This window comes from Harpia harpyja, chromosome 11, assembly GCF_026419915.1.
Source record: "Harpia harpyja isolate bHarHar1 chromosome 11, bHarHar1 primary haplotype, whole genome shotgun sequence".
Classification (NCBI taxonomy): domain Eukaryota; kingdom Metazoa; phylum Chordata; class Aves; order Accipitriformes; family Accipitridae; genus Harpia; species Harpia harpyja.
The window spans coordinates 26795464-26807560 of NC_068950.1; the positions used below are offsets into that span (position 1 = coordinate 26795464).

The 12097-nt window shown below is 34.2% G+C and overlaps 1 protein-coding gene across 3 annotated transcripts in view; it reads right to left on the minus strand.

Moving 5' to 3' along the window:
- Positions 1-12097, minus strand: part of MTF2 (metal response element binding transcription factor 2) — a 28225-nt gene that overhangs the window by 3687 nt on the left and 12441 nt on the right. For all 3 annotated transcript variants that reach the window (XM_052801374.1, XM_052801376.1, XM_052801375.1), the window contains 11 exons: positions 11497-11592; positions 11018-11118; positions 10532-10680; positions 9173-9268; positions 7986-8054; positions 7027-7150; positions 3527-3594; positions 2966-3136; positions 2211-2319; positions 1941-1999; positions 1680-1784 (listed from right to left, as the gene is read on the minus strand). In XM_052801374.1, coding sequence (XP_052657334.1) covers positions 1680-1784; positions 1941-1999; positions 2211-2319; positions 2966-3136; positions 3527-3594; positions 7027-7150; positions 7986-8054; positions 9173-9268; positions 10532-10680; positions 11018-11118; positions 11497-11592 — 1147 coding nt within the window. The remainder of the gene's footprint in view (positions 1-1679; positions 1785-1940; positions 2000-2210; positions 2320-2965; positions 3137-3526; positions 3595-7026; positions 7151-7985; positions 8055-9172; positions 9269-10531; positions 10681-11017; positions 11119-11496; positions 11593-12097) is intronic.

Sequence of the window (12097 nt, forward strand, 5' to 3'; positions counted from 1 at the left end):
AACTCTGAAATATGAAAGAAGATATTGCAAAATCTATTCTACATCACCTCTTTCTACAGTAGTACACATGACCTTATAAAGATTTATTGTATGTGGCCAGAAAAATACGTATATCCAAAACTCACACAGATTTGTATCTAGTAATGAAAAAAGAAGCTTATGACATTATCCAAGAATAAACCATCATCCAAATATTAAAAATGTCCAAGATACAAATCCTTATGTAAAAACCTACATCTATAATTTGCACATACTAAAAAGTGTTTGATAAAGTCCTTAATTAAATGGTATGCAAAGTTTGATGTTCAAGACTCCTATGTAACATACCAAGGAAAAAAGCACATCTTTTTAACTTTAAAAAAAAAAAAAAATGGAATAAAGGGCAGAAATCCAAAACAGTGACTTAAGTGCTTAGGTAACAATTTCAGAAGTCTGTAAGTTAAATATGAGTTTTTGAAGACAGACTATTTGTAGCAGTAATGCACACAAAAATGACTCATGAAAGCACTTGATAGCATGAACCAGAAAGAGAGGAGACAAAATAAGTAGATTGAGGATCCATGTACCTCAATAAAAGAGAAATATATGTTTGCTGAACTTGAGAGACGGAAAAGTTCAAGCAACAATTTATCTGCAGAAAAGTCAATTGTAGTTAATAATTTATTAATGAAGACTGTGCCAAAAATTTTTCATGCTCTATTACCTGTAGAAAATCACCACATACTTAACTATTCTTTAACATGAATACACAAACCTACAAAAACAAAAGCTGCTAAGATTAATTCAGGGTACACATCAGCTCTTTTATGGCCTTTATTAGAAAACTAAGTTCAGGAAGTGTTTAAGGAGTTTAATTCTCTTCAGTAAACGTAATTTAACTACATATTTTCCATCAAAGAACAGTAGTTAGTGAGCACAAAAAACTCTCACCCTGTCTGTTGTAAGCAGGACTAAGACATACTAGTTTTCTTTTGTCCTATTTCTTCAGATTTCCCCACGCAATTTATAGCTCTACGCTGAGTCTCAGTTGCTCATCACTCCAAAACCCAGTGAATTACTATATCCTCAATGTTATACCCCTTCACAATATCCTCAGTTCTTTTCTATTTATTCTCCCACCAGTTCTGCAATACCCTTACGTCCATTTCACTTACCCTATGGCTGCCTCATAACTTAAGTCAACCTCCTACCTTATCTTCTACCTTTGTTTTGCCAAAGCTTCAACTAAAAAAAATTAAAAAAAAACAAAAACAAAAACCAAAACCCAACAACAAAACAGCACTGGCAATGACTAGGCCACAGATGATCACAGATGATTAGAAAATTGTCTGCCTTTCTGTAAGTGTGGGTTTCTGGTTTGGGTCTCTCTCATCCAAGCATTTATCTTCATGAATCTTGTTAGACTAACTTCTTTGGAACTACCAGGATCAGATTTCATGGAAGTTAGCCAAAAGGTTCAGAACTGACTGGAAGTACAACAGAAACTCAGGTTTTCAGAGACTCCGAACATTACATGTCATGCTTTGGCAAGATACCTCTTGTAGGATCCCTGCAACATCTGTTTATTAAGGGTGAATTATTGTTGAACCAATTGTTTCCTGTCCCCCCCCTTTCAGAAAATTTTATTAAAATGAGTATATTGCAAATCTTTATAGCAGATAGAGTAATTGAATAATTACCTATAATGTCTGGAAATGCTAGATGAGGTAGTTTCTTTCATACTGGCAGCACCTGTGGATTCCACATCTGAGGTATTGGATGAATGTGCAGTTCCATCAGATTTCCTGATATGCAAGATAACAGGGTTGCCATGTAATGAAAATAATTTTATATTAAAAACAGAGCTGACATTTCAGAAGCAAACAGATAAATGACATGGTATTATAATGTTTTACAGGGTTTGGGGTTTTGTTTTTTTGCCTTTTTTTTTTTTAATTTACCCAACAGTGCAGGGTAATTCCAAGGCTGGGTTCTCTATCACTGGAACTGGTTCATTATCCTAAGAAGATAGGAGACAAAAAAAAAAAAAAAAAAAAAGAAAATAAAAAAGAGTACTTCAAAATTAAGTTTTAATTGCTGCATCAATTTTGTTTGAGGATGAATGGGGGAATATCACGATTCAGATTAACTGGTTATATTTTTCTTCAAAAATGATAATCCAGTTAGAGGGAAAAGGGTGGGGGAGTGGCAGGGAATATCAAAAACCTTACCAGAGGAGGCGACTCTGGAGTTTTGTGAATCATTTTTCTTGTATAGGGACCAGGTGGACGACCTACTGATTTTTTTTTCCCCTTTCTTTCTAGACCATTACTTAATTCCCTAGAAGAAAATTTATATTTTGTTCTGTATTATTGAAGATAATTTTCATTGAATACATGTTTTCCTTTGACAATGAATACACGATTAGATGTGTATTGCTAAAACATTGTGCTAAATGAGGTTATTCTGGTAAATCAAAATTGACAAAGCTACATATTTTTGCCTCTAGAATAACAAACAAACACAATATCTTTCTAGTGACATTACTGATTCCCTAACATTGAAGACGAATGAACAAGTGTTAAATGTTGTTTATTCATGTGATCACACTGGTAAAAAACATGGCACATTTACTAACGTAAGTTACAACTTCACATCATGCTTCCTATTTAGAATTCTAGTTAGATTATTGCATAAGAGCTCCAGAAACGCAAGATTGTTTCCTAAATGGCAGCAAAGTTGGGATATTTTCTGTTGTTCTTACTGCTAAATTTCATGTGGGGTTTGTTAGTTTTTTTTTTAGAAGGATCCTAATAGAAAGCCAATTAAATTCATTCAAAGACCTTGTTCTCACTAACAGTCCACCTTTACAGTTATCTAAAAAAAATACATTCTACAATGAAAATACCTTTTTTGTAGGTCCCAAAAATATACCCAAAGTAGCCCCGATTCACCACAACATTGCTCGAATGACGGGTTATTTTACCTCACATCAGGGATTGGTTTAGATGATTTTCTGCCTTTAATTTTGAACTCATGAGAAGTTCCTTCTGGTTCTTTCTCAGCCTTTAAAGCAGCATTTGGTGGCACAGGAGGAACACGAATTCTCAAGCCAAACAAATGCTTCTTTTTCTTTATTTCTTTTCCAGACATAAACCTAGATGATTTTAAATTAATTGTTAACATTCTGACCCCAGGGAAAGCAACTTTTAAAATAGCAGTGTACATGCAAAACAAAACTATGCAAATTAGGATAGTCTAGTGGTATTTTATTCCCTTCTTTCCCCTAACATAATCCTCACTCTCAAATACAGAACGCGAAGTGGAAAGAAGATGGAAGTTAAAACAAATTTTTTATCATTATCTGGGTTCCACTCCAACAGTTATGTAATCTTATAGTTTGAAATAGAAACAGTATTTAAAATTTAAATGTTATCTGCAGCCAAAGTGATTATCAGATAGACTGAGCAAAGGAGACTGAAGACTGTAATCTACAACAGATTAAATAGGTAAACAACATTTAAAACAAAAAGTACCAATAACTTACATGGTCTTGTAATCATTTAATGCCTCCAGTACATGCTCATATCTTTCAGATTTTGGTGTATCTGCCAGCTGTGAAGTATTAAGAAAACATTTAACCTGTCGAATTCTTTAGTAATAGAAAGATTCTAGTTACTTTGAGTCACTGTAACTACAGGTTTGGATGTGAAGTACATTTATGAAGTATTAGCTGTGGAAACTACCTAACCCCAAAGGACCTTAATCATTACCCCATATATTCTGTGATTTACATCAACGGAATTCATGCCAGGATCAAGCCCAGGCCAAAGAATTTGAGTTTCACTTGTAGTAAGTGCAAGAAAAATATCTCAAATAATTAATATACTCAAAGAACATAATACTAGCTTGCCCTCCCAAGACTGCTGAGAAGAATTCTTCTGCAGCATTATGTCCTCCCAGTAACTGAGACTGCAAGCGGAAGATAATTATATTGACACAAGAACTTAGTTATTTTATTGGTGATCATTTTAACCAAAAACCTGCCGCAGGACCCAATTCCCATTTTTGCCAACATTATTCAACATGATACAAAAACTGGAAGAGGCCCAGAAAAGTTAAGAATAAAAAAGGGGAAGGGGGCGGGGAAGTAAATCCACTTTCATATCCCTTTTGCTAAGACCCAGTCTAACCTCCCTCCTTGCACCTGAAGGAAGCTGAAGAAAGCCTGAAGCAGCTAGTCCCTATCAAGCTACCAAAACATGGAATCTTCTCTCTAAAAAATTGCATACTTATGAATTAGAGACATAAAGCAGAATAAGTATGGTGGTGACTATAAAGAAGTGGACACTACATTTATATAATAGAATTTAGAATAAGATTATTTATTTTTATATTTAGACAGCTATTTTTAAATTCCAGTGAAGCTAGTATATTTCCAGTTGCCATGCCGAAATGATCCAGAATTTATATCCAATTGGCTCTGCAGAAAATTTATCTTTAATTATAGAGTTCACAAACAGTGTAAGTTTCACTATTAGTATGAATACTACAGAGCAGACTGTACAACATTTGCAGCTCAAAAAAACCCCACCAACCCCAAAAACCCAACCTTCAAATACTTTCTAAAGAATACAATTCTGACCAAACAGGACAGATAGAAATGCTCAAAAGATTAAATGTGCTAACAGCTAAATAAATGAGTAAATATACTCAAAATCCAACCTTTTAACACAATTTTGGGCAAGATTCACAGTCAGTCTACCTGACTACTAAAGTTCAGGGAGATATTCAAGCCATTTTAGCCAAAGAAAGTAACAACTGTTTTTATACATCTTTACCATACGCATTCAGCACAGTTCATTGCTATCCAGAGGTCTTGCAACTCTGCAGCACTTAACTACAGAAAACTGCCATATATTTATTACATCCTAAATAATAACATGCTAAAAATTACTGGCTTGGGAGGTCTGATAATTCCACCATTTACTCCTACCTTACCTATGGCTAAAAAACTTTTCCTCTTATTCAATTAAAAGCAGCTAGAGAAAGAAACCAAAGTGTAATTTCTAGTAGTGGCCTTGTTCAGGCAGTGAACAGTGGCAAGCTAAGAATATTACAAAAAACCTAAAACCATTATATTGTAGATGTTATTCTTTCTGTGACTAATTTCTGTTTAATTAAGAAACCAGATTAACCAAAGTAGTAAAATACATTTGCCTCAAATTTTTCAAGACACAATTTTTCCCAGCTTAGTGAGAGACATTTAGAATCTTTTCAGAATAAAGTCTTGAAGACTTCCTCAACACAGCTTTTCTGCATTTATTCAAAATCTACCCCTTCAAAAATGTAGTCTTCAGACTTAAAAAAAGTAGCTTTCTTGAAGGTGTACAAATATTGATTAAGGAATTGAAAGTACCACTTAACAAAGAGGTGAGTTTCCTTATTTTGGATCTCCCGACTCCTTCCTCCCCCTTAGTTACGTGTTTATCACAGATTGAGCAGGGATGGATTGAAAGTGGAAAGGGGGAAGAGCGCAGTGCGGACTGTAGCCTTTCAGCTTCTTCAAAATGGTATGTGTGCTCCAAGTCAATGGCAGCTAGATAGCTCCACTCTCCTCATCCACACCACGGCTGCTCTGACCAGCCATTCTGACATGAAATTATGTTAAATCTAAAAGAAAGTTTTCTTTTGTGAAATAAACAATTTCCTCTATATTTCCCTCAATACTAAGAGAAGCAAAAGTCAAAATTAAACACCACTTATCTATTTGTTAAACTGCACAGTAAGACAGCCAGAACGCTTCATTCTATGGAAAAGATGGTGTGAGAATTACCACATTTTGTGCAGCTTTTTTTTTTTAATTAAAGCTTGAGACTTGATATGACAGAATTACTGACTTGATATGACTTAGCTAAGAGATGCCATACATCCCAAAGTAAACCAGATGTCTATTCATAATGACACTAATTGTCATTTTTTAGTAATGCTTGAGTGTTTGCTTGTCTTTCTAAGAAACTATTGACGCTTATAGCCTAAAGATATGTATTTTAAACTGTTTTCCATTATTCATGAAAAGTAGTTTCTCATATAAACCAAGAACATACATTTGATTCTCAAATTGTGTCTGCTAGTAAAAATGGATTACACATGTAAGAATTTACTGAAAAGAAGTATGAAATTAGGATGTACTCATGATCAGAATATTTCAAACTAGTTATATGCCACCTGCATTAAAAAACTTCAAAACTCTAAACAATTTTCATGCATGAAAAACGTGCATACTCTCTTACCAGTATGCCAATTTGAATTTAGACATAAATTTTACATCCAACCTTACGTGTGGAAACAAGTATTTACACTGCTCCTCTTAGTTAAATATGAAGTCAGTCTGCTTGGGGAAATGGATTTCCTTTAATGCTAAGATGACTGCCCAATAAATCAAATAGCTGGAAAAATAACTAGTATAGTAGTGAACTAAAAACAAGATGCCTTGACAAGTAGTAGAATCAGACTAGAAAAGGATCAAAACAATCTTTAGACCTGGACATGAACTGATCATCACCCATGTTTGCAAGAGGGAAGAAAGAGGAAATGTTTGTGTACAATAATTTGTTATATGTTACACCTTAGAGACTTTGAAGATGCCTTCATATGTAATATACTCTGCATTCAGTTCTACATTTAGATTTTCTGGTCTGTGCACATGAATATATCAAAGAAGTACGAGAATTATAAAATGAAAAGAAAGGAAAAAATATATATGCAACAGAATAAACAGTTGAATATAAAGAAAGTTGCCGTGCAAATAATAAAATAACAGATACATGGATCACTGGAGAAATTTTACAGCTCAGAAGAACATACACCACAAAAACCATTCTATTTCTGCAAGGAAATTAAATATTACCTCATTATTTGAGATTACCAGATTTTAAGGTAATAAAGGATTTAACATCCAGAATAGAACAGTTCATAGGTCACTAACTTTCAGGACATATGTATGCACTGTGAGTTAAAACAAGAAAGAGTATTTCAATTACTTACCTCACCAGGATGCAATCTATCCCAGTTTTCATTAATGTAGGCCATGAGTTCAAGCTCTGAATCAAAGTATTTCTTCTTATGAATAACACTTAGGTTGTAAAGGCATAGATGTGCTATATCTACCCTAGAATTCAGAAATATTTGAATAAAAAACAGAGGGAAAAAAAAGTCATCTTTGTCTTCCAATTGCTTTTATTTGAAATAATTTAGTAGGAAAGATATTAGCACGATATAGTTAGAGGAACACAAAGCACAACTTAAAACACTCAATCCAGGGAACAACATTATGAAGTCTCCTGTCATTTCTTTTCCTCAAGATCCCTTCTGCTTTCAATCTTACTTTCATCTCTGCCTCATCTCATTGTCATGATGTTCTTTTAAATGCCAAAACTGGTCTAAACCATGGAATATTTAAGTAAGTCCAAATTCATACTTGAATGTATCAATTCGAATTCATGCAAGTATTTTGATGAATTAACATTTAACAAGATAATTTCCACCACATATTTGTTAGCACATATCCACTAAATTAGATATAATTTCTAGTATGGCTTAGTTCAAAGATTTCAAACTACAACTAACCATTAAATCTCATCGGAAGCTATTATAAAATGTGTCAAGATGCATACGCTAGTACTCACTCCATTTGGCTTATCTAAAGGCTTCATTCGAATATCTCAGTCTTCACACACACAAGTGAGTAGCCGCTTGCTACTTCACTGAACAATCCCAGGAATAAATTCTGAGAGCACACAATTGCAATATATCTCTACATTTAAGGATAAACTTTGAAGGAAAAGTTGTCCCTGTTCATACAAGCAGTAAGAACAGCTCAGAAAACAAGACAGAAAGTAGATTTCCTTTTTTGCAAGGAGAATCAAAATACCAAAAAGAAAAGCAGAGCATGTATTCAACTCACCCTTTTTTTTTTTTTTTTTTTTTTTTAAATTCATACTTACCATCTCAAGGGTAAACGTTTGAGGTATTCTGGTCCAGAACTGCAAACTGAGCAAATGAACGTATAAAACCTAAAAATATATACATATGTATATGTACATGTGTCTGGGTGGTGGGTGTCTGTACACACACACACTCTCTTAATGTTTTAACACCCTAGTTATGAAAAAATGAAAGTTAAGCAGGCTAGAAAGCCAGCCATACGATATTTGAGAGTCCCTTTGTCCTTCACCTTCCTTTATCAACCTCCACAGTCCGTGCTGGTACCTACCAGGTCAGATACAAGGTAATTCCTCAATTTTATCCTGGTACCATTTTTTCATACTCCTTGAGAAAGTCCCTCAACCTGTGACTGTATCAGTGATGGTGCTCTGTAATGTCCCCACTCCACTCTCTCAAATGCAGAAACCTGTGCACCAGTGTAAGCATGCATTTAAAAGACCCATGAATTCCTGGGTCTTAACTCAGTTCCTTCATACAAACATTCCAACACAACCAACAGCTAAAAGAAAGTATAGTAGATAATGAATGAGATAATACTTGATTCTCCTCCAGTTTTCTCTCTCATCTGCTCCAACTCCTCCAAGTTCCTCTTAACATGAAAACACAGACTAGCGCTCAAAATTTTTCATTTCCTTTTGTCCCGACTCATCACACATGAGCAGAGGATGTACATAGTTCCCCTCAAACTATCCTTCCAGCTCTCTCCAGTTCCCTATACTGTTAGTACAGGCAACTACCACTGCATACACACACTGACAACCTACCTTGAAGCATGGTGCCTGTTGCATACAAAGGATTAGTCACCTACACAATGTGAACTTGAAAGCCCTTATCTAACTTATAGGCCCACTAAAGTGGTCTGCTTTAAAACTTCCAACCTCCCAATAGCCAGCACCTATAGTATAATGGACTTCCACACAAAGTGAAGTCAGTAACACTTTGAATTAAAATATCCGTTGGTTACCCCACCACCACCCACCACCCCACCCTCCTTCATTAAACTGAGATGAAGAACTGTATTTTCCTGGCACCTGAACACATGCTTTATTTCATATAATCTACATAAAACTCACCCCATTTTTGGAAAATACTGTTGTATTACAGGTGCCTTAATAAAAGCTCATATGTGAGATTCCCTCTGCATTTTAAATAAAGACAACCATAAAGTACAGCTTAAGTTCCTTACCTGTCACCAAAAAGCATTGGCTTTTGGAGGCACTGCACGCAAGCCTCATGAAACCACTGCTTACATTTGCAGCACTGCAACATCTTTAGATACCAGCTTCACCAACAGAAAGAAAAACAAGATGTGTTAAAGTAGTACTGAAAATTGTTCTTCGTTACGTTTAAATTAACTAGCAAGGGATCTTCTGACCCAAACTTATTTTCATAGTTTATAAAACAAGTCATCTGTACGGATACTTCAGTAATATTTAGTTCCATAATGAATCATTACTAGAAAAGAGTGACTAAGAACAATAAAAGATAGTCTAGTAAAAGGATGAATTAAATTTTTATTTTCTTCATTTAGTAATTTCCTCTGACAACCACCTTTTAATTCTTGATAATAAGTATTCAGTAACTCCATATAAGCTCCTTCCCACACACCGGATTAGCCTCCTTGTTATTTTCCAAAGCACAACCCAGCCGCGTTAAGTGACAAACAGTTGTTCTGAGGATTCAACTACTTGAATCTTCAAAATGAACCTCATAGTTTATACTTTTTTTTTTTCCTTTTCCTTTTTCAGCTTCTCCCTTGAGAAAAGGAACCATGCAAAATTGAAGGCAATGTTTGTCCAAGTCTGCAAAATTCTCAAACCAGAGCTCTGTCTGTGAATATCAACTCAAAAGCTTCGCTGCTTTGTTGGACTCTTGACTTGCCTTGACTTCAAATCTTCAATGCTATTTTAGTCATTTACTCATTCATGCAGACACCAGAGTACTTATCTCTACCTGCTTAAGAAGTCCTCTTCTTGCCTTTCTTGTAAGAAAGAACCAGCAGAGGACTCTGTAATGCCATAAGAGGAAAAAAAGTCTTTACCCTGCCAATAATTGCAATCCAGGGTATGACACTATGGTAGAATCAGACAGCTGCCTATTCCAACAAAATTTAATGAACTAATCTCTAGATACATCCATATTTGTGACTAATAGCAGAGCTGAGTTAACATCAGAAAAACACTGCCTAGAATTGCAAGAAGATCAACAAACAACTCCAATCTCAACACATTAACAGTAGCAATGCAAAAAAAAAAAATTCTTGCTTGTAGAATGGACTATGATGTTATGTCATGGTCACATGACAATATTAGAACAAACCAAAATATCTGATGGGAGAAGGAAAGCCATTAAAAATCTCTTTCCCATGAGACATTTAAAAAAAAAAAGTATATATAAATCAAAATTCCACTTTGCATTGAGTTTAATACCTACACACAACAGAAATAGAAACTAACAAGTTCACAAGTAAAAGTCTACAGGATCAGGGCCAAAGTCTGCAGCTGCATTATGGAGAAAAGTTCTTATATATTATCTGTTTACTTACTCTCCAGGTCCTCCACAATAGCAGTAACACTGCTGGACATTGGTTTTATGACCTGCATCCCACTCAAGGTCTGTTGCATTATACGGTAATGTTTGTTTCATGACTTGCAGTGCTTTGGCATTTGGTCCTTTCTTAAGTGCACCACCCCTCTGGGCCAGAACAAATACATTAGTTTACAAAAACAATAATATATTTTTTAAACTTTCAAATCCTTTAATTTGAAAATTAAGAAAATTTGTCTAGAATCATGTAAAGTACTTCCACGTTTATGTTTTAATACTAACATATTTGTTTAAAAATAACTTGAAAGCCAAACCTCATCTAAATATTAATTCCCAACATATAAAACTTCCATTCAGATCAAAGTTAACAAAAAAGAAATCACTGAAAAAAATGCTGTATCTTTTATTTTTTTTGTTTCAACTTCAAAAACAAAGTATGCAAACAATATGGGATGTATTAAGAGATGTTTTTCTAGAAACACACCTTTGTTGTTGTTGCAAAAACACACTGTCGACAGAGCCATTTATCATCTGAATCAATCACACTGGAATCAATATTTGGTGTGTGACACAGCTGATGATAACCTGTATAAAAAATGATCAACCAAAGTGTTATTATAATGGCAAAAGAAGCTTACACAGAATTAACTATATATAATTTTAATGCAACTATAAGTCATTATCCATCATTAAGTGCCAAAAATATGATCAAAAAGATTGTTAACACATTCAAAACAGTATTTTAAATTTTCTTAGCAGAAAAAATAAACTTTACTTACAGAACAGGTGTTAGCCACTTTAACATGGATTATCATTATTCACTGAGCTTTTAATAGCCGCTAAGGGCTATAAAATTTAAGATCAGTTGAGCAGTCAGTCAGAGCCAGGCAAATATCCTCCTTCATAAAACAAATCAAAAAATCTTTTAAAATGCAGTAAATAGAAAAAAAAAAATCTAGTTACCTTGCCCACATTTATCACATATAACCATTTCATTCGGTGCTTCTGAATACTCTTCCTGACATATTGTACAGACCATTTCCCCACTTTCAGTGGCTCCTAAACAAAGATGAAAGTGTGATTTTTTTCAGATTATATCTGCAGTTGGAACAGTTACCACATGTATGACTTTTTTCGTAATTTCAGTTACAGATCCATGCATTGTAGAAACATTGTTACAGAGCCTAACTTCTTAACAAAAATAAATTCAGACATTTTGTACAGACTGTATGTGTCACAAATATTTATATCACTTATCATAGGCTAACAGATATTTATAGGCTATATATTGCCCATTTACTATGCAGTCCATTGTTCCTTAATATCAACAATAAAAATTAAATAACTGAATGATGAATGTAAATGCAGGCTAAAAAATAGATATAAACAAAACCTATCTGGACAACTGATAGATATGCTTCTTTTCCTGTAAATATATGCACAATTTGGTGCATATGTTTTTGACAGATCTGCCAAGGTGCTTTAATATCAAACTCCAACACTCTTAGGAAACTTTATTACTTCTTATACATATCTGCAAGCATACAAAAGCACACAGTTAAAA